Source organism: Ascaphus truei, chromosome 5, assembly GCF_040206685.1.
Source record: "Ascaphus truei isolate aAscTru1 chromosome 5, aAscTru1.hap1, whole genome shotgun sequence".
Lineage (NCBI taxonomy): Eukaryota > Metazoa > Chordata > Amphibia > Anura > Ascaphidae > Ascaphus > Ascaphus truei.
The window spans coordinates 288,100,598-288,123,589 of record NC_134487.1 but is presented as its reverse complement, the minus strand read 5'-3'; the positions used below and the strand labels follow the sequence as shown (position 1 = coordinate 288,123,589).

At 43.3% G+C, this 22,992-nt stretch overlaps 1 protein-coding gene across 3 annotated transcripts in view; it reads right to left on the bottom strand.

Moving 5' to 3' along the window:
- Window positions 1–5,987: 5,987 nt before the first annotated feature.
- LARGE1 (LARGE xylosyl- and glucuronyltransferase 1) overlaps window positions 5,988–22,992 on the bottom strand; it is a 354,609-nt gene continuing 337,604 nt past the window's right edge. For all 3 annotated transcript variants that reach the window (XM_075602524.1, XM_075602522.1, XM_075602523.1), the window contains 5 exons: window positions 21,650–21,813; window positions 19,002–19,280; window positions 12,702–12,848; window positions 10,028–10,223; window positions 5,988–8,769 (listed from right to left, as the gene is read on the bottom strand). In XM_075602524.1, the coding sequence (XP_075458639.1) occupies window positions 8,572–8,769; window positions 10,028–10,223; window positions 12,702–12,848; window positions 19,002–19,280; window positions 21,650–21,813 (984 nt within the window). In that variant the 3' untranslated portion in view covers window positions 5,988–8,571. The remainder of the gene's footprint in view (window positions 8,770–10,027; window positions 10,224–12,701; window positions 12,849–19,001; window positions 19,281–21,649; window positions 21,814–22,992) is intronic.

The following is a 22,992-nucleotide window of genomic DNA, read 5'->3' as shown; positions in this document are numbered from 1 at the left end:
TACTGATTGCTGCTGAGTAAAGTGGCAGTAATCCTATTAGTGCAGCTGTATAAATCGTCAGTGCAGGGGGAGTACAGCGTGAGTCACACCTTGCACTCTCAGTCAGTGTGCCAGCCTCGAAAGAGCCCTGTATGTAATATAATAAACAGATATCTAACAGGCACCTACATAAACACCACTGAAGAAATTAATGGTAAATATGAGGCTTTACAGATTTTTAAACCCATTCAGTCATATGGACATTAACGTAATCATAGACATGAACAATGCTGGGATTATACGGAATTTATTTTCTTACATTTTTACAAAAGAATTGAAATGACTGTAATTTGTGATCCTAATTTAAATATTTGCATTGTAATAGGTAGCAGATCTTGACTTCATATCAAGTCTAATGGCTCATGGTACAATCTGTTGTCCTTATTTCATAATTAGAGGTCTCCGGGTTGGCCTTTAGTTGAAGGTGGCAACCCTGCCCAATATACATCTTTCACAATGGAGAAAAGGATGGGCCTGGCAGGAACACCCTGTGATAGGGACTCAAACCCCGTCTGATCTACAGGACATGGGCTGAGATGCACTTAGTCCTCATTCCTCTCAAAACAAAGATAAACCCATATTTAAAAAAAAAATGAGATTATCCCTACACGGGGTTAAAAATAAATGAAGGTAGGAGCCCTGCTTTGACTGAAGGACAGAATCACCACTCTTTTTTTTCCCCTCGGGGTACCCCTAACCACAGTGCTCAGTTGCTGAGGCACCCCCGCAACATGACAGAACAAATACCCACAGGACAGGCAGAGACACACAGCCTCGCCCATCTCCTGCCCATGCTGCTTCCTCCTCCTCTGCATGGCCACACCCGCAGGCTCCTGACACCTCCTCCTAATTGGCTGCATTACCCAGCAGCAGCTAATCAGGGTGGATGAAACTGCCCAGCCCCCTGCTTACTTCCAGCTTTGGGAGATCGGGGAAATTCCCCGGCCCCTTTTGATCCTCTCACAGAACCCCGGTTGGGAAACACTGCTCTAGAGACATCCTGTATCAGTTGACATACAGTATGGAGTACATAAGGCATTCTCCACTCAGTGCCACAAAGGATACTTGTAAACGAGTCAGAAAGTAAAACAAATTCAATAGAGAGTATTATTTCACAATTTTATTGCACAACTGAAAATTAACAAATGTTGTTGAGCTTATTTACAACCCATGTACTTTGAAAGACATCGAAAGAGTGTATCGCTCTTCTCCTCCAGGAAAACCAGAGGGTAGAAAAAAATTAAATCCTTACACAGAGTGTATGGCTGGAAAAAACAAACCTGTGGGTATTGGGTGGCCGATTCCCTCGCAACCACACGTGTAGAGTAGCGGATGGGATTCTCCAGTCCGCGAGCCACACTGAATAGAGATAAAAGGTGCATGAACTGATCACCAATGTGCCTGAGTCACTACTGAGAAATGTTTCACCTTATACTGTATATGTGTATGTTCTGTCTTTGCCCCAACAGGGTACCTGTGCCCCTACCTGGCAAAATAGTCCGTATTTGTGCAAAGTCTCTTTAATCTTATGGCCACGATAGAACTTGGATGGGTTCATAACATTTTGTTAATCTTAGACATCTCCAATATTAATAAACATCTGGAGGATCACTATACTAAGCTCTGTTATGTATGTCTGTGTGTATGTATATGTATGTTTGTGTGTATGTATATGTATGTCTGTGTGTATGTATATGTATGTCTGTGTGTATGTATATGTATGTCCGTGTGTATGTATATGTATGTCTGTGTGTATGTATATGTATGTCTGTGTATGTATATGTGTGTATGTATATGTATGTCTGTGTGTATGTATATGTATGTCTGTGTGTATGTATATGTATGTCTGTGTGTATGTATATGTATGTCTGTGTGCATGTATATGTATGTTTGTGTGTATGTACAGTATATGTATGTCTGTGTGTATGTATATGTATGTCTGTGTGTATGTATATGTATGTCTGTGTGTATGTATATGTATGTCTGTGTGTATGTATATGTATGTCTGTGTGTATGTATATGTATGTCTGTGTGTATGTATATGTATGTCTGTGTGTATGTATATGTATGTCTGTGTATGTATATGTATGTCTGTGTGTATATGTATGTCTGTGTATGTATATGTATGTCTGTGTGTATGTATATGTATGTCTGTGTATGTATATGTATGTCTGTGTGTATGTATATGTATGTCTGTGTGTATGTATATGTATGTCTGTGTGTATGTATATGTATGTCTGTGTGTATGTATATGTATGTCTGTGTGTATGTATATGTATGTTTGTGTGTATGTATATGTATGTATGTGTGTATGTATATGTATGTTTGTGTGTATGTATATGTATGTCTGTGTATGTATATGTATGTCTGTGTATGTATATGTATGTCTGTGTGTATGTATATGTATGTCTGTGTGTATGTATATGTCTGTGTGTATGTATGTGTGTATGTCTGTGTGTATGTATATGTATGTTTGTGTGTATGTATATGTATGTTTGTGTGTATGTATATGTATGTCTGTGTGTATGTATATGTATGTCTGTGTGTATGTATATGTATGTCTGTGTATGTATATGTATGTCTGTGTGTATGTATATGTATGTCTGTGTATGTATGTGTATGTGTATGTATATGTATGTCTGTGTGTATGTATATGTATGTCTGTGTGTATGTATATGTATGTCTGTGTGTATGTATATGTATGTCTGTGTGTATGTATATGTATGTTTGTGTGTATGTATATGTATGTCTGTGTGTATGTATATGTATGTTTGTGTGTATGTATATGTATGTTTGTGTGTATGTATATGTATGTCTGTGTGTATGTATATGTATGTCTGTGTATGTATATGTATGTCTGTGTGTATGTATATTTATGTCTGTGTATGTATATGTATGTCTGTTTATGTGTGTGTATGTATATGTATGTCTGTGTGTATGTATATGTATGTCTGTGTGTATGTATATTTATGTCTGTGTATGTATATGTATGTCTGTTTATGTGTGTGTATGTATATGTATGTCTGTGTGTATGTATATGTATGTCTGTGTGTATGTATATGTATGTCTGTGTGTATGTATATGTATGTCTGTGTGTATGTATATGTATGTCTGTGTGTATGTATATGTATGTCTGTGTGTATGTATATGTATGTTTGTGTGTATGTACAGTATATGTATGTCTGTGTGTATGTATATGTATGTCTGTGTATATGTATATCTGTGTGTATGTATATGTATGTCTGTGTGTACTGTATGTATATGTATGTCTGTGTGTATGTATATGTATGTCTGTGTGTATGTATATGTATGTTTGTGTGTATGTATATGTATGTCTGTGTGTATGTATATGTATGTCTGTGTGTATGTATATGTATGTCTGTGTGTACTGTATGTATATGTATGTCTGTGTGTATGTATATGTATGTCTGTGTGTATGTATGTCTGTGTGTATGTATATGTATGTCTGTGTGTATGTATATGTATGTCTGTGTGTATGTATATGTATGTTTGTGTGTATGTATGTCTGTGTGTATGTATATGTATGTTTGTGTGTATGTATATGTATGTCTGTGTATGTATATGTATGTCTGTGTGTATGTATATGTATGTCTGTGTGTACTGTATGTATATGTATGTCTGTGTGTACTGTATGTATATGTATGTCTGTGTGTATGTATATGTATGTCTGTGTGTATGTATATGTATGTTTGTGTGTATGTATATGTATGTCTGTGTGTATGTATATGTATGTCTGTGTGTATGTATATGTATGTCTGTGTGTACTGTATGTATATGTATGTCTGTGTGTATGTATATGTATGTCTGTGTGTATGTATGTCTGTGTGTATGTATATGTATGTCTGTGTGTATGTATATGTATGTCTGTGTGTATGTATATGTATGTTTGTGTGTATGTATATGTATGTCTGTGTGTATGTATATGTATGTTTGTGTGTATGTATATGTATGTCTGTGTATGTATATGTATGTCTGTGTATGTATATGTATGTCTGTGTGTATGTATATGTATGTCTGTGTGTACTGTATGTATATGTATGTCTGTGTGTATGTATATGTATGTCTGTGTGTATGTATGTCTGTGTGTATGTATATGTATGTCTGTGTGTATGTATATGTATGTCTGTGTGTATGTATATGTATGTTTGTGTGTATGTATATGTATGTCCGTGTGTATGTATATGTATGTTTGTGTGTCAATACATGAGAGAGCTACTTGCAGGAGAGAAGTCCAGACTTTTTAATGGTTTCAGGACCACCAATGTACCAGGAGCTACTGTTTGAGGTCCCCCGAGTTAGAGGGTGCATATTGATCACAGTAAGATAAAGTCTCACTGTCCTTATCTCAGGAAAGAGGGGGTTGTGGTGTATTGGCCTACATGAAAACCATGCACTGGTGTCCTGTGTGCCATTGATTGTGATGTTAATTTGAAAAGCTGCGTTAGGAAGTTAGATTTCTCACTAGATTCCATATTTATGTTTGCACAGTGTATCACACCGGAAATCATTTAACGGTCCCTGTTCAATCCATGTAGCACCTCACCCCTTTGGCAAGTGTGGTTTCTGTAGAGTATGCTGATCGGAAGCCTTATTGGAGGAGAGGGTCAAGTAGGTTATGGTAGTTGAAAACAGGTGGCGTGGGTTGGATTTATGCTTGTTTATAACAGAAGTGAAGTAACACTGTTTGGCAAGAAAAAGAGCAGAGTTAAAGCAAGAAAAAATACATTTGTAGTGAAGGAAATCAGCCAGAGGGCGTGACTTCCTCAAGAGGCGTTCAGCGGAACGAGTACAAGAGCGCAGAAAACATGTCTGTGTATTTAGCCAGGGTTGTGCAAACTGGGGGGCGCGAGATTTTTTTTTGGGGGGGGGGGTGCGTTTACAGAGGCCCCACACTCTTCAGCGCAAGACCTCTGTAACTCACTTACCTACATTCAGCCGGCTTCGGGCGATGCTATGGCAACGTGGCATCAAATCATGTCGCGGGGTCATGTGACGTGACATCACATGACCACACGGCATCATTTGACGCCAGTTTAAAGGTAAGGGGGGGCGTGACACTGGGGGAGAGCAGGCGGGGGTGGGGGGGGGGGCAGCACAGAAAGTTTGCGCACCCCTTGGTTGGAGTGCCGTGAGTGTCGGCGTACATGAGGAGCACACAGATCAAGTGAGGAGGCAAGGACAGTGTTGTAAGTTGTGACATGACTGTTTGGCTCAGTGGTGGGTGGCAGTAAAAAAAAAAAAAATTTAGATTTTAGGCTGGATTACAAGGACTGAAGATCAATGGAGCGTAGGTTGCGAGTATTTGAATAGGGTTAAATGGTTCATTAACTAAGGCGTAGAGATGTGCAAAACATGTGCACAGGTTCCTGTAACTGGCAATTTTTTTTGTACAATCCATGTACATTGGTACGTCAACCGCATTCCGTGTGTTTGCATTAATTTGCTTGACTAAAACCATTTTTCATGCTTAAGGTGCAATAAAACGAGTGATTTGCAATGCTTAGTGGATACTATAGACCCCTGTGTGTGTTCTCTCAGCAAATTTACTAAACTAACTGAACATTTTAAATTCACACATTGAACTAGAGAAAATGCAAACTCCACGGGAGTGTGCATTTCCATGAAACCTCGGTCTTTCGGCTATCACAAATACGTTGGCGGCAAACTGTCTGATTTTGTGTACAGTATTGTAATCCGGTTGTAAGAAAATAGAAAAAAATATATAGATATGGCAAGATATTTACACATCTAACAAGGAGATAACAAGGGCAGAAGAAGGGGTCGCACGGTGGGTTTCAAGAGGAGGAACATTTGGAAACAAGTTTTGGCCCATCTGATCAAAATTGTAATTATAAGCTCTTCAGGGCAAAAATGTATTTATTCCTGTAAGTGAAATGAAAGCAATAATCCGTGCAACTGAAACATACAAATATATATATTTTTATTCACCCCGCTCTCCAAACCTGTGATTCTTGGTTAGAGTTGGGAGAATTTGTTAACATTTGGTTTCTACCCACCCCCCTCCCCCCTGAATACTGGAAAGAAAGTTGAAAAAATTGCAAATATGTTTCCAATAATCGTTTCTTTTGGGGGGTAGGTGGGAGAATTTGCAAATATTCAGTTATCTAATATTGTGTTTGCAAACTGGTCTCGCGTTTTCATATTTTTCTCCTTGCGAATGGTCTAATTTTTTTAAGCATTCAGTTTTAATTAAGATGCCTTCTGGCAGCTTATTTTTGAACGCCAAAGAATTTGCAAAAATTCAAAAAATGCGAAAAATGACATTTTCACAGCGAATTTGAAAATTGAAGCAAAATTCTTCCATCTCTATTCTTGCTTATGCTAAGAACACATGATTAGGTAAATGGAAGAGAAATTTGGGGAATGCTTGGAAAATGCATATATTTGTTTTGATATATTTCTATATATAAAAACATGTGCTCCTTCTAACATGATAAGGGGGAACCATTATCATCTAAAAGTAGCATATCAACGATCACGGAGTGTACGGGAAGAGAAGAGGGACACATTTTTTCTTTAAGTTTTGCCTTCTATTGGTTAACAAGCAGCCTGTTGGCTGGGGTAGTGCATTAGACTTTTTGTCCTCTTTGTAAACATGACAATTAATACTGAATGGTAAAAAGTACTGGGATATCCCATTGTCTTGACTCTTCCGGCTCTGCACATGTATTTATCATCTCAAGGTATTTTCGGGGTAACCTAAATGACCTTTGTTCTCTCCCCTGGTCCAGCTTAAAAACATGATTCCAGTTTTTGTATTCAAAAGAGGAGTTATTTTGTCTCTCTCTATATGCAGCATAAATAATACTTTTGTTAGAGCAAGTTGTGACTGTATACTGTAGGTGCTGCACCCTTAAAACTAGCCTCTTCTGCTGCTGGAGTTGAGGTACAACTCACACATTGCACGCTTGGTAAGGGTCAAAGCAGTGTTGCATGTTAGCGATCCCACCCTAAAAATTAACATGATGCAATATAAATCAAGGGTGTGCATGACTATACATTTCCAACAGTCTACGATGTGTTCTGCTGACCTACAGTACTGTCTGCTCACATTGCCATCTAAACTCATCCAAACCAACAGAAAAAGCCCAACAGTAGGAAATGATTCTCCTGTTCTTCATACTATGGGCCGCATACACGTCTTCTAGATATTGTGATGCTCTGAATATTTCAGTTACTTTGAGTCCTCGTTTCTACGAAGAAGAAGATGCTGTGATTGGCAGTGTATAGATATGCTCAACATTATTACATAGTGCACAATATTTATATTCAAGGGGGGTAAACCTTTTCCCTTCAAACCTACAGTACGATGCTGCTGTAAATCCAGCCTCCGTGATCATGGATCTCCTTCGTACCTTGGTGTCACATGTTGAGAGAGCCTGGTTTAAATGAACAAGTTCAATATTCTTTCTGTATTTCAAGTGTTCAGAGATCAGTGCCATTAATATTACCAACACTTAACAAATGAGTTAAGTTCACTCAGTCAGGATGGCTGGTTCTCCTGCTGGACCATCCAGCTGTTCCTTCAACTACATGAGTTTGTTTTAACTCAACTGGATGGATAACTGGGCATGTCTGGTTTTTTTTGTTCGTTTTTTTTTTTACAGCTATGAATAAAATACAAAAATAGAAAGAAATGCCCTTTAGTTATCCTTTACAAGGTCAAAACCGCTATTCTGTTTTTCAGGTTTTTTATTTTTTTTTGCGTGAAGCATGACAAATCGAACACCTAGTTGAAATATATCACCCAACTCTACTCTATCTCCTGCTCGTGAGGTCATACTGCGTTAGACTTGGTCTGAGATGGCCAACTACCACACACACAATTACTCTGCTTCAGCCCAGCTAAGTTAAAGATCTAGCAGTATGACTATTTAACACACGTCACCCTGGTGATTTGATGAGCCATAACAATTTTGGGGTGAAATAACGGCATAGACATCTTGGTCCTCTAGGTCAAATTTGCTCCATTTAGCATCTGTTCCACCTGCTTCTTTGTGATGTACGTGTAACGGTCCCGGTCCCCCAAAAAGAGTGAGATTCCAGAGGGTCCTGGTAATAAAATGGCACTTTAAATGATGACTCTGATGGAATTCCATTAACGTCTACGGAGTGACAAGTGCTTCAAACGAGGGAGAAGGTCTCCCAGTGAGTGGCAGGTCTGGGCTTATTTTGGACAAGTCTGCTGTGTATGGGCTTCTTCCAATGAGAGCAATCAAAGCAGGGGAGAGGATGCAAGCAGTCTTATATTCCTGCCTTCACCTGGTGCATGTGCACCATATATACTTTACCATATGCATGTGGCCTCTTTGCTTTCAAATCATAGTACTGGGGGAGGAGGGACAGAACTAAGGAGTTCTTAAAGGATCCAGGGCACCCAAATATGGCACACTCCAGCCAATGGGTGAGCACCTTGTCCTCAAGGCCTTTACCATGATGCTGTCCAGTGCCCACGCCAGGCCCCGGTGATACCCTCTCCCCCCTGTCTCATTAGCTGTTGTTTTCAGCCGTGAGGTATTTGAGTGCCGTGAAACCGTAACGCCGGGACATGTCCTGCTGAAACTCCTCCTTCAGCGTCTTCAGGCAGATGCGGTATTGCTTGTTGGAGCGGAACTTGGTGATGTCGAAGCTTGGGGCGTGCGGCATGTGGATCATGTAGGCGTTGGGAAGCACCGTGAACTCGTACTCCTGCAAGAAGGCAGACAAGGGAAGTCAGAGTATAAAATACAGAAGGTAGAAGAAATACAGAAGTAGTAGTAGTAGATTTGTTTACATTAGAAAAGAGGCGTCTAAGAGGGGATATGATAATAACCAGTGTTCGACAAACCTATGCATTTGCACGCCCCGGGCGAGTGGATTTAACATCGTGGCGAGCTCCTATTGGCCCAAGCAGCACACGTGTGGTACTAGGTGGCGAGTAGATTTTTTGGTGATTTGTCGACCACTGATAATAACTATATACAAATATATTCTGGGACAGTACAAGGAGCTTTCATCATGAAGTATTCATCCCAAGGGCAGTACAAAGGACTCGGGGCATCCCTTACTATTCATCCCAAGGGCAGTACAAAGGACTCGGGGCATCCCTTAAGGTTGGAGGAAAGGAGATTTCATCAGTGACAAAGGAAAGGGTTCTTTACAGTAAAAGCATTTTAAAAGGTGGAATTCATTACCCATGGAGACTGTGATGGCAGATACAATAGATTTGTTAAAAAAAAAGGTTGGACATCTTTTAAGAAAGCAAAAGAATACAGGGATATACCAAATAAGTATACATGGGAAGAATGTTGATCCAGGGATTAATCCGATTGCCAATTCTTGGAGTCAGGAAGGAATTTATTTTTCCCCTTATGAGATATCATTGGATGATATAACATTGTTTTTTTTTGTTTGCCTTCCTCTGGATCAATAAGTATAGATATAGGGTAAAGTATCTATTGTGTAAATTTAGCATAGGTTGAACTTGATGGACGTATGTCTTTTTTCAACCTCATCTACTATGTAACTATGTAATTACAGATAGTAAGAGAGCTAGTGATAACATTTACATTGCAGATAGTACCGGTGATAAAGTGGAATTAGATAGCAAGTTAATGACCTAAATGCTGATGGTGATGTATATTAGATTACAGATAGTGATGATAGATTGCTGATATTGGTACTAATAGTGGTATAGATATAATGCTGAGTTAGCTCATATACATAATGATAGTAAAGTGATTACAGATATTGCTAGTGATACTAGTTAGAATACGTATAGTGATAAATTACAGGTCATTATAGTGATAATAGATTTAAATTATTGCTAGTAATATCAATACAAGTTATTTACAGTGATCATACGAGTATAAGGTAAGATGTGCCCATGAAAGATGGAGCAGAGACTATTAGCGCCTGCCCATATAATGATACTAATGACGCATAGTCTGACGTGACGGGTTCTTACCTGCGCATCCAGCTCCATAATATGAGCGACTTTGTTCCAGCCGAAACCCACGAACCTGCGGTCGTACTCCGGGCAGTCCCGTCTGACTACCACGTACGGCTCAAAATCCGCCTCCCACTCCACGCGGTACGGTGTGGTCGCAGTCCGCCATTTGGCAAAATTTGTGGGAGCGTGTCCTTTCGTCCAGACGTGGTACCTGCCGGATTCGTGGAAAGTGCAAGATTTTTATTACGGACATAAGCACACATACAGCAATAGCAAAAGGAGCATAGTACATATATATATATATATATATATATATATATATATATATATATATATATATATATATATATATATATATATATATATATATATATATATATATATATATATATATATATATATATATATATATATATATAGGATAAATATATATATATACCACGACTATTAAGGTTATGGTGGGTAAAAAAAGTGACTAAAACCCTCCACAGTAAAGCATAAAGCAACTGTAAATATTACTGTATATTCATCTGCATGTCTTAGACAGGTCTGCAACCTGAAAAGACAGGGTTGCAGACCTGTCTAAGACATGCAGATGAATATACAGGAATATTTACAGTTGCTATATATATATATATATATATATATATATAAATTGCATGTCCATTTCCTGACATGCAGTGCTCTTCCACTTTAGAAATTACTTTCAAATCGCTGAAAGGTGCCATCACATCCCTGTCCCTCCTCCTAATCATGGAGGGACAAAATCAAATATTTTCTAGCAATAGAATGAAGCACTCAGCACGCTGATACATTTGATAAAAACTATATTATTTATTGGGCAATATGCCCTAAATAAGGCCACGCTTATGGTCCCGGCGACGTCGCGTCAAAACAAATGTATTGAACACGTCGCGTGCGCTTATAGTAGTAGCAACGCGACGGAGCGACAGCTTGGTCGCGATTGCTGGAAGTCACTTCAATTTGATTTTTTCAGCGACCGCAGCGTGACGTCAGCATCGCCGCCGCAAGGACTATAAGCGCGGCCTACGTCTAGAAAAAGCCCCCAAAATAGAAACAAAAACTATATACCAACAATAAAGTGCAAGATGAAAAAAATCTATATTAAAAATACCCCAATTAAAGGGCAGTGAAACAGTGTCCCAAAGAATTCAGCTGGAGTGGAACATAAAAAAAAAATAGAATGATTTGTTTAAAAAGTCCTATCAAAGTCTACAAAGAAATAGTCCATAATCATCAAATACTGAATATGTAAAGAATTCGGATGTAGATGTATTTGATTGTTTTAACAAAAAATAGTCCTGGTAAATATCCAGCAAATCCAAACATCATATATCATAGGAGTAGTGTACTTCAATACTTGTTGTCCACTTCCAGAAAAAAGGTATGTACAGTATAGCAAATATAGCAATGTCCATGGGTGGCTCTGACCCAGGTGTGATCTTCTGCAGAGAAGTCCGTGCAGCTTCCTGCTATCTCAGAGCAGAAGGACCTCCTAGGCCTGCCACGTGCTCGGGGACTGCGAGGCCTGCAGGTTACTCTCTCCTGGATTCATCAGACACACGTGTCTGACAATAGCAGGAAGCTCTGGCATACCCCTTTTTGAGCCCTGCTCTCTCTCTCTCTCTCTCTAGCAGTGCACCAATTGTATCTAGTGACTGCCTGGTCACATGATCTTCCCCACAGATCTTTGCAGCTTTGGTCCTCTTCTGCTGCACTGACGGCCATTTAGTGAACCCCCGAGCCGAATCTTCGCCAATCGATAACAGGAGAACGGATCGATCAGTAACTTCGCTTATTACTAATCATCACTAATCAAATGAAAAACTCCCATCGTTTTCAATGGGTTTCCTTTTTTTGGGGGTGAATATGGTGCCGATTTTTGTCAGGAGACCAGGAGGAAATGCAAGAAGAAGTTTGTTGTGTCGCTTAGCTCCATTTTTCTGCATTTATGTCAAATGTAAAAGAGTTTCCAGCATGTGGGGCTGTTTCCCTTTAAAGTTTACACCACTTCGGACCTGGCGGATATTTTAAAGCAATTAGATTGTAAGCTCTTCGGAGCAGGGACTGCTTTTCCCAAATGGTACTTTTATGTCTGAAGCACTTCTTCCCATTATGTGTTATTTGTATTATTTGTTATTTATGTGATTGTCACGTGTATTACTGCTGTGAAGCGCTACGCACATTAATGGCGCTATATAAATAAAGATTTACATACATACAAATATAAGATAAACTGGCTCACAGAGACTCCGAATGTGACCGATCTCATTATAATCTGTGTGTCATGTAACTCACCCATAACTCATCCTAGCGACACTCCCGAAATCCCAAGATGACACACACGGAGCAAAACTTGGAGCACAGACCATGATACATTGTCAATAGATTAAAATTATGCCATTTGGTTACATTTTGCTCCACATTTGCTTTGACATATTGGCCGGGAGTCATCAAATGTACTTTAATGGCAGGTATCGCTGATTCTGCTGCGACCATGCGGACCTCGCTTTGTGTGACTCCTCTCGCCCGTTATCCCGAAATAATAAACAGATACCAAGGAACCTCGACGGACGCCAAGATAAATATTACACCCCGTATTCATGTACGGGGTGCTGCGTAAAGACCCCCTGCGGCAGTGAAGGGGTTAACATGTGGACTTCACTACCTGAAGGTGAACAGGGTTCCCATATCCAGCATGGACAGCAGCTCTGCTTTGGACTTGGGGAAGGACAGTCGGTACCGCAGAGTCTCAAAAGCCGGGATGATCAATGCCTTTTTGGTGTTAGTCAGGTCCAGCTGTACCACCGACTTCCTGAAGGGACGAGATGGAGCACAGGGGGGGAGAGATTAATACATGGTAGGTCAGACAGGGTATGTATGTGAAGACGTTCATATAAACCTGGGGTGACCAACTCCACTCCTCAATGGCCCCCAACAGGTCAGGTTTTCAGGATTAGATATAACGGACGTCCGTACTCGTGCTGTCCCAAAAGCAAAGTTAGACTGTTGCTGCTACCCGCTTGGAGAAGTCCACGATCTCCTGTAGTATGAGCCCCCTGACCTGAGCTCACAATGGGATACAAACAAAAAAAGAGCAGAGAAAGCCCACTGAGAAGCAGAATACATTTATGATATAAAATAGTCCCACAAATGGACTAAACAATACAATAGACAATAACAATAAAACAATGTGAACTCACAACTATCTAGTGAAAGAATGGTGGGAACCGGAAGATTCAGAAGTCAAGCCGTGGGGCACAGATGATACAGGTCCGGACCAGCGATGCTCCGTCGGCTGAAATTTCCTCCCTGCTACCGGTATCTCTCTCCACCAATCGGCACTCACATCGCAGCCCCTCGTGACGTCAACGCGTTTCGCCCTACGTGCTTCGTCAGGACCATCGCGTGTCCGGACCTGTATCATCTGTGCCCACGGCTTGACTTCTGAATCTCCCGGTTCCCACCATTCTTTCACTAGATAGCTGTAAGTTCACATGGTTTGTTAGTGTCTATTGTATTGTTTAATCCACTTCTGGGACTATTTTATATCATAAATTTATACTGTTTCTCAGTGTGCTTTCTCCATTCTTTTTTTTGCAGGTTTTCAGGATATCCATGCATCAGCACAGGTGGCTCAGTCTTTGACTGAGACATTTGCGCTGAAGCATGGATATCCTGAAAACCTGACCTGTTGGTGACCCTTGAGAAATGGAGTTGGCCTCAAACTAACATAGACCTAAAGGGTTCAGAATATTCCAGTCTATTATTACCGTGCCTTAATACATAAAATCTTATAGTGCTCAGGCATTTTTGTATCTCTCGCTCTCTGCGTCATTTGCACCTGCCAGTTCTGATGCCCCCATTCACTATAGAGTGCTAAGCTTTAGCATGCCCCCATTGTGCACACCTTCATAAAAGCGTAGCACCGTTTAGTGAACCTAGGCCTGAGATTGTGTTAGTCTCAACTCAAAGAAGGTTGAAGACATCTGACGTACAGCAGATGCAAACTGTCCCAAGAGACGACCCTTGCCCAGCCTCGAGGAGCATTGCTTTACATTGATTGAACTCTCCCACCCTCACTTCCCGATGTAGTCGGACTTAATGTTTGCGTGGCCGCAAGAGTACCCGGAAGGATTGACGCTGTGGGAGGTCCCATTGAAAAGAAGCCCCCCCCGCCGCAGTTCCAGCAGCCTCCTCCCCCAGCGCCTCGGTTTTCTGGCGTTTCAGCCGCGGCCACGTGCACGTTAAGTCCGGCTACGCCTGTACTAGTGGTTTGCAATTTACTGCAAATACCACTTGAGGGCGCTCCAGTGTAAAGAAAGAATACATCCAATTGAAGAGCCATCCTCACTTGGAAAATAGCATTTGTCCTACAGAGGGGTCAGCAGGCAGTATTGTGCTTCAAAGGAGTTATCACACTCAGGGAAGAAGCAAGGCACTCCAAATACAGGTAGTCCCCGTTATCCAACGTGTCACTGTACAACGAATGGCATATCCAACGCTTTACAATGCAACCGTAAGGGCCATTTTTCTACGCGGGAATGCGTTATCCAACGCTCACCGCCACTGATTAACATGGGACGCACTTTACAGCGGTTTCACTATCCAGCGCTACTTCCAGCACGGATTCCGTTGGATAACCGAGGACTGCTTGTATAAGCTAAAAACATGGGTTACAGACCAATCTTCCGGTCCTGTAGGAAATTCACAAGGAGAAACGCCGGTCTGTCCAGTTGAAATGTAACCCCTTTTTAAATCTTCAATTTGACTCTTTGTTGCTCAGCCAACTCCTCCAATTGTCCCTCCCTAAATCCCAAGCTGAGGCGCAGCGCAAAACCTGGAGCATACACCTTGAAACATTGACGCAGAGACAGAAGATGAATGTTATTTCAATCAAATCCAAATCTGCTTTGGGTACATCACCCCCTAAATAGTAAAACGTGTTTTCTCAAATGACACCAGGATTTAGCGATAGTCAGTTACTAAGCACACACGCATCTTACACTTCTCTTACGTGTGACTGCGCAATAGGTTGGCCAGCCAGGGATATCGCGACCAGAGAAACACGGTCACTGATGCATCCTGGGAGAATCTCCCATTCACCTTATCAGGAGAGCCGTGATTCAGGATTCTCCAGTGCACACATTGTGGGTTATACCTTTTGGGGAGAAGATATTAGCGCAAGTTCATAAGGTGCTGGAGAGTTGCAGTTGGCAGCAGTATCTGCATGGGCAGTGGCGGATTTCCCACTAGGCCCGGGCTTAGGGCAGCAACATATACTTTCGCAGCGCTCTCGGGCTTATCGGGACTGATGGGAAAGTGACTTAGCTGTTGCAGCTGCCTCCTTAGGCTGCGCTGATAGTGCCATCGCCGGCAGGCTGCGGTCGCTGGAAAAATCAAATTGACTTGACTTCCAGCGATCGCGACCAAGCCATCACGTCGCGCCTACTATAAGCGTGAGCGACGGCGGCAATACATTTGTTTTGCCGTGACGTTGCGTCGCTGGCACTATACGCGCAGCCTTACCTGCCACCCTCCTTCTTCTGAACCGAAGCGTCAAATGAACGACGCAGCGGACGGCACCAACGTGACATCACCCGGCGCCTCATTGCCATGGCAATGCGACGTGGTAACGCCAGATGACATAACGACACCACGTTACCATGGCAACGTGACGCCAGACGACGTCACGTTTGGTGACGTCTGCCGCTGCGGTTCAGAAGGAGGGAGGGGCGGCAGCAACGAGGCGGCCACTTCAGCCAAGTGCCATGGGGCGGCGGATTTTCCAATGGGCGGAGGTCCAGTTTTTCTTACAGGAGTCTAAACCTGACTGCAGATGCACAAATGTCGCAAAAACAGTTGCCAGCATTTGCTACATATTACTTGTACTGCTGAGAGAAAGTGGGAAAATATTCACACTCACTTCCCCACAGCTCCGGATTGCCCTCCCCTCTATATCCTGCCAGCTCCCTCTCTCCACCTTTTTAAGACCTTTCTTAATACACACCTGCTTAACGAAGCATTTGGGTAGCTCCGTTGGCTGATACTATACACCCCGTGTGCATTTAACATGACCCCTTGCAGACACATTTATCAGGACACCCCCTAAGTTCTCTCTAGTTACCACTTAGATTGTAAGCTCTTCGGGACAGGGACTCCTTTGACTAATTTCTACTTTTATGTTGAAGTGCTTATTCCCATTATGCCCAGTGTGTTGCTGCTGTAAAGCGCTATATACTGTATATTGAAGGCGCTATATAACTAAATATATACATATAATTCGCTGGGCTTGACAATGATCGCTGTTAATGTTCTTAGAACTGCTTTATAATTCAGCTTTGGAATCACCGCACTATTTAATTTTCACGTAGTCCCCAACAAAGACGTGACCATTGTGTTTTGGGTGGTATTGGTTACTGTGATGTCAGATTCTGACTTGTGGGCCTAAGAAGCTAATACATATTTATGAAATGATTAAGCAAACTTCAAAATGGCACAGGACATGTCCCTTGGCTGAGTGCTTTCACTCTATAGGTAGTTAAAAGCAATGCTGTGCCCTTCCGGAGAACAAAACATGCCCCTTGCCTCCTCCTTCTCCAGCTCTCTTCTCACCTTACACGGGGATGGGACATAAAGGCAGGATCAGTTACAGCGAAATAAATCAATCCATGGTCACAAGGAGAATGGAATTTGTTATGCAAAAGGCGGTGAAGAACAGACACCCTTTGTTCTAAAGATCAGCGTGGGCTGTCGGAGATGTGACGAGAGATAAGCGTACGGCAAATGTGCAATTAGCATATGTCTATAGTTATGTGTATGAATATGCAACATTACAAAGCCGGCATTTGCATAAGTGACAATATTCTGTATGTTTTACGTCAGCAAGTTTCAGGACTTTGTGTGTTCCCCTAACACAATAGGCGTTTGATTTGGCTCCTTTGTGCCGGGTGCCTGTGCCTTCCTACAGTGATACTCACTCCCACAGATTGCTGCTCTTTTTATCACCGTGATAGTCTGTATGGGCGAAATATTCAGCCCTTTACTGCCTGAGAGGCCTACAGCAACAAAGGGGTTAACCCGCACGGGCAACCTAAGAACAATGGATATATGCAGAGGCTACAAATACTGAATTGTCAAGAAAAAAGCCTCCTTATTGAATCGAATGGGCTTGTCCCCGAAACGTTGCCCCCCTGTTTATCACCCCTCCCTCCCCCTTTTTTTCTTCACTTCCACATTTTCACAGTTTTTTTCTATTTTTTAGTGTGTTTTGTTCTATTGTGTTGGTGTCACTTTGCTCCTTGTATTTAACTTGTGCATTTATTAAATATTCATTTGATTTGGTATTTCCCACTTGTTGCCACTTTTCCTATAGTCAGAGAGTGCTGGAACTATTAGCTTTGTTAGTAACTATGTATGATGCAGCATTTTTGCCCCCGTTTTGCTGCCTGGATAAATGATCCCCCTAATCCTCCAGGGCCGTTCACAGGCAGGATCTAAGGGCAAAGAAATGCGCTCTTCTCGCCGTTCAAAATAAAAGTCTCTTTTCTTTTTACCAACGCAAATTCCTTTTGCTGCTGATTTGAGCGATCCCACCCTGTGTACAGATGTAGCCGCCGTTACTAAGCACGCTGGAACGCTAGCGCAGGTAAAATGAGCGTGTCAGCCCCAGCGTTCTGCTGCAGCACGAATAACATTCGCTACGTCTGTGCATTCATCCTGGAGATAACCGTTGGTGAAAATGTGGGAATTTAAAATGGCAACCCCGTGCACACCTCATGAAGACGAGGATGTCATGGTAACAGCTGCTGCCAGTGAAATTATAATCGGGTGAAAACTCAAAAAAAAAAAAAAAGTTAGAAACAGGTCAGTACAACATGAAGTATCAGGTTCTGGCATCCTAGGTACCTACTAGGCCTAGCGGCCCCCATAGTACTGGATCGACGCATTGATTGTCTCTAGTGGTTGAAGCTCAGATTATAGCAGCTTGAAGACCAGCAGCTGATTTGAGAAACGATCAGCAGTTTATGGGGAGATTTTCCACTACACCTCTTTTATGTATATTTGTACGTACAAAGAAACCCGGAAACACACAGGTTTTGTTGGTAAAATCGGTGTCAGATTTTCCCCTACGCGTGGGCCCAAGGGGCAACATTTTGGGGCAGCAAAAATTTCAGGCCTCATAATTTTGCCGCGCTGTCGGGCCTCTTTGACCTAATGGGAAGGTACTTGCCTGTATCTGCCGCCCTTCTGCTCCTTTGGAATCCCGGCGTCAAATGACGCGGCGGACGCCCCCACCGTGACGTCACACGGCGTCTCGTTGCCATGGCAACAGGACGACGTGATGTCGTGGCGTTGCGTTTCCATGGCAACGCTCCACCGTACGACGCCACATTGGTGACGTCGCAGCGTCACATTGGTGACGTTGCGGCGTCATTCGACACCGGGATTCTAAAAGGTGCAGGAGGGCGGCACCAAGGAGGCGGCAGACACAGTCAAGTGCTTAGGGGCGGCAAATTTGGAAATCCGCCGCTGGGTAGAATCGTCTTTGCATATAAAATATTGCTATGGGGCTGACATGAGAAGTGCTTGCGTGTAAACTCCTGTACCCCACAATGACAGAAGAACTAATGTCTAGCTGTTTTAATTTGCACTACGTATTTTAGGGGAGACGGCGTCTTAATGAAAGAAATAATTACAACTAAGTTGATGGTTAGCTACGTGTTGGGGAACTTTAGAGACCCTGGCCTGTTGGTCACCCTTGAGGATGGAATTTGGACCACCTGGATCTATGCTGTAGTACGAGGACTGGGAACCATGGACCTCTCTGATATCTCTGGAGAGGTCCGGAAACGAGACCATGAAAGAAACACTGCAAGGAATGTTAACAGCACTCGTGTCTCCGGAGCCATCATGGTCAAACTTGATGGAGCTCGCTGCACTCAATATGTTGCCCCCCAAAAGGTACCTGAGGCTCTCGTAGAGTCCATACATTGGCAGGAAGTCGATGTCGGAGAGGAACATGTATGGCGTGCTGACATGTTTCATGGCCACGTTCCTTAGCAGGTTGACAGGGTAGAACTGGCCCTCCTTGTACACGATGTGATAGCCCACGTTTCGCCGGTTCAGAAGCACCTCCGAGCCTTGGGCGTAGCGCAGGAACTGCTGTGCCTCCGCGTCGGAGAGGTAGAGAGCCAGGCTGATGGGGCCCTCCCAGTGCTTACAGATGGCTTCCAGCATCTGGAGCCTGCATCAACAAGGATGAGAGGGAGCAGAGAGAAACAGCACTAAGACTACCTTCAACGTGGCCAAGGTTCGTTAGCCGACGCATTTCAAGCTGATATGCAATGATGCCATTGACTTTAGTGCATTAAAGGTGCATTTCTCCCCATATGTAAAAGTGTGCTCCATATGATGCTGTTTTTGATTCACATTTTTATGCGGGAGGCCCCAGCCTGCAGTAGAGTGTCCACATGGCAACTCCTGATGTTTATTTCTCCATGTGGCAGCACAGAGCTTCCAAAGGATGTTATCAGAAATAAATTGTTCTTTAATGGTATACTAATGTCATCAACGGTGTTATTTATTAAACTGCAATATGCCCTGATCAGCACTATCGCAATTTAATGAATAACCCCCTAAGTCGGTGGTTTTCAACCGGGGTTCCACCCCTCAGGGGTTCTGCGGCAGCTAGGGGGGTGAACTGGGATAACTCTCCAAGCCGTCCCAGGAGCGGAAGCGCGGCGGCACACCCACATAGCAGAGAGCCGGCATCAGCAACAATAGCAGCCGCCCGATCACTGCTCTTTCCTCTCCCTGCTTCTGCCGTCAACTTCCGGCTGATCGGAGAGAGAGGGAGGCAGCATCAGCACGAGAGCCGGCTCCCTCATATAGACAGTGTGTGTGTCTGTGCGGAGGAGAAAGAGAGTGTGTGTCTGTGTAAAACAAATATATATATTCACAGTGCTTCTCCGTGTAAGGAGTATGCTGCTGGCGAAAACATTGCCCATACATATGTGAAAAAACAGAAAGTGAATCTCTGCGCTTCTCCCATTGGGCTAACAATAAATGGGGAAATAAATATACATAGTGTAAACTAAGTCTGTGTGTGTCGGGGAGAGAGAGTGTGTGTGTGTGTGTGTCTGTGTTTCTATGTGGGGGAGAGTGTGTGTGTGTGTCTGTGTGGGGGAGAGAGTGAGTGTGTGTGTGTATATCTATGCGGGGGAGCGGGGAGAGTGTGTGCGTGTCTGTATTGGGGAGAGAGAGTGTGAGGGAGAGTGTGTGTGTGAGAGAGGGGGGGTGTGTGTGAGAGAGGGGGGTGTGTGTGAGAGAGGGTGAGTGTGTGTGTGTGTGTGTGTGTGTGTGGAGGAGTGTGTGTGTGTGTGTGTGTGGAGGAGTGTGTGTGTGTGTGTATATGGAAGAGAGAGAGGGAGAGTGAGTGTAAAGGGAGAAAGTGTGGGGGAGAGGGAGCGTTCGTTAGGGGGAGAATGTGAAGGGGGAGAGAGGGTGGCCAGAGATAGGGGGTGAGAGCCTGGGTGGAGGGCGAGAGACGGGCCGAGAGTTGGGTTCCCCAGAATTTCACAATTGAATTCTGGGGTTCCCCAACACAAAAAAGGTTGAAAGCCACTGCCCCAAGTGATTATCTGCCAAATTGATTTAGGTTATTATTTAGGAATAAAAAAAAACTGTAAAAAAAAAATATTATATATAAATGAGCACGGAAAAAACAAAAGAAGTAAAGACAGACTATCCAGTAGTGTAAAGAAATCTTTTAAAAAAACAAAACAATAAATATATTGGGGAACTGCCCCTGTAACAAGCGATCGTGGCTATCGTATTTTAAGTAATCTCTCCCTGTTCTAACTGATATCACTCTCATTAGTGTTAACATGTTCAGTGCTGGAGGAGCCCACAGCACAGGTTATAAGAGCAAACAAACGTATATTAACCTACTCCCCAGTGTTAACCCATTCAGTGCTGGTGGGTCCCTTTTAAGCCGCAATCTTCTCCCAAATCCCCTTCTTTGTTTAACTTAATCACCCCGAATCTGAGTCCCACTAAAAACCCCTGAGCTGACCCGCCGTCACCCGACTTCCGACCTCCGATGACACTCCGCGGACACCTTCCTTTTGTGCCAGTGATTGACTCAAGTAACTACATATCCGGCCGCGGATTCCCCAAACATCACAACGTCATCTCCCAATGACCGCGCAGCTTTCTAGTGTCCGTCGGAGCCAGACAGACCCAGGCGGATGTTTTATGTCCCGGTGGAGTAACAAGGTTATATCTCGGGAAACGGAGACTCCCCAGAGCTTCAGGTAATGTAAAATATATATATATATATATATATATATATATATATATATATATAACCCACCCTCCCCCCCCAAAAAAACAAGAAGTGCAGTCTATGCTCCGGTTTTTCGGCAAGTTTTGTAGACTTTAGTAAGTAACCCTGAGTTGTCTGTACTAGAGGTGCTTTTGGCCTTACATGCGTTGCTGGCCTCTCTGTCCCACAAGCGGTTCATACACAGTACAGCAAAAAAAATCATTTCATAGGACTTTTATTGCGTGCCCGATATCCCACTCTGTAATCGGACGCCCACTGCCCTGTACCTGTCCATGGACAGCTGTGCCACTAGCGTGACATCCGTGTCATCGGGCGCCGGCTCGTACTCATAGTGCAGGAAGTAGAGGTGAGTGCGGTGAACCGTGAATCGCTCCCGTCTGAACTCGTAACACAAGTCATCCTCATCCAGCTCGGATAGCTGCTTCTGGAGCTGCGGGGAGGGATGGGCAGGGGATAAAGGTAACACCGACTAGTTTCATGGGTTAGAATTCAGGAATTAAACTGAAAACAGGTTTATTTTGTATATACCAGTGTGATGATACAGGTAGGGTTGCCAGGTGGCGTCTCAAAAAATATTGGACACAATGGTGCAACGCGCTCGAGACACACACAGACACAAACGCACGCACGCACGCACGCACGCACGCACGCCCCTCTCACCGCTCAATGCTGTTTTCTCCTATCCTTGGCCCCACCCCCAGACACCTGTCACCTCATCCTTATTGGCTGCATTACCCAGCAGCAGCCAATCAGGATGGAGGAAGTTGCCCAGCCCTCTAGCAACAGCCCTGCTCTCTCCGGGCTCGGGGAAATCCTGCGGCCATCCCAAACCGGTCAGGTCACTATGTCCAGACAGGTAATACTGGTATACACATACATGTCCAGTATAACCTCTCATTTTTTTACTGGGCAGAGTACCTGTACATCTGGCAACCTTAGATACAGGGGGGCACTCTGTACCACTAATATTTATTTACAGTCCCACAGCAGCACTGCTTTATTTACAGCCCCACAGCAGCACTGCTTTATTTACAGCCCCATAGAAGCACTGCTTTATTTACAGCCCCATAGAAGCACTGCTTTATTTACAGCCCCGCAGCAGCACTGCTTTATTTACAGCCCCACAGCAGCACTGCTTTATTTACAACCCCACAGCAGCACTGCTTTATTTACAGCCCCACAGCAGCACTGCTTTATTTACAGCCCCACAGCAGCACTGCTTTATTTACAGCCCCATAGAAGCACTGCTTTATTTACAGACACACAGCAGCACTGCTTTATTTACAGCCCCACAGCAGCACTGCTTTATTTACAGCCCCACAGCAGCACTGCTTTATTTACAGCCCCACAGCAGCACTGCTTTATTTACAGCCCCACAGCAGCACTGCTTTATTTACAGCCCCACAGCAGCACTGCTTTATTTACAGCCCCACAGCAGCTCTGCTTTATTTACAGCCCCACAGAAGCACTGCTTTATTTACAGCCCCACAGCAGCACTGCTTTATTTACAGCCCCATAGAAGCACTGCTTTATTTACAGCCCCACAGCAGCACTGCTTTATTTACAGCCCCACAGCAGCACTGCTTTATTTACAGCCCCACAGCAGCAC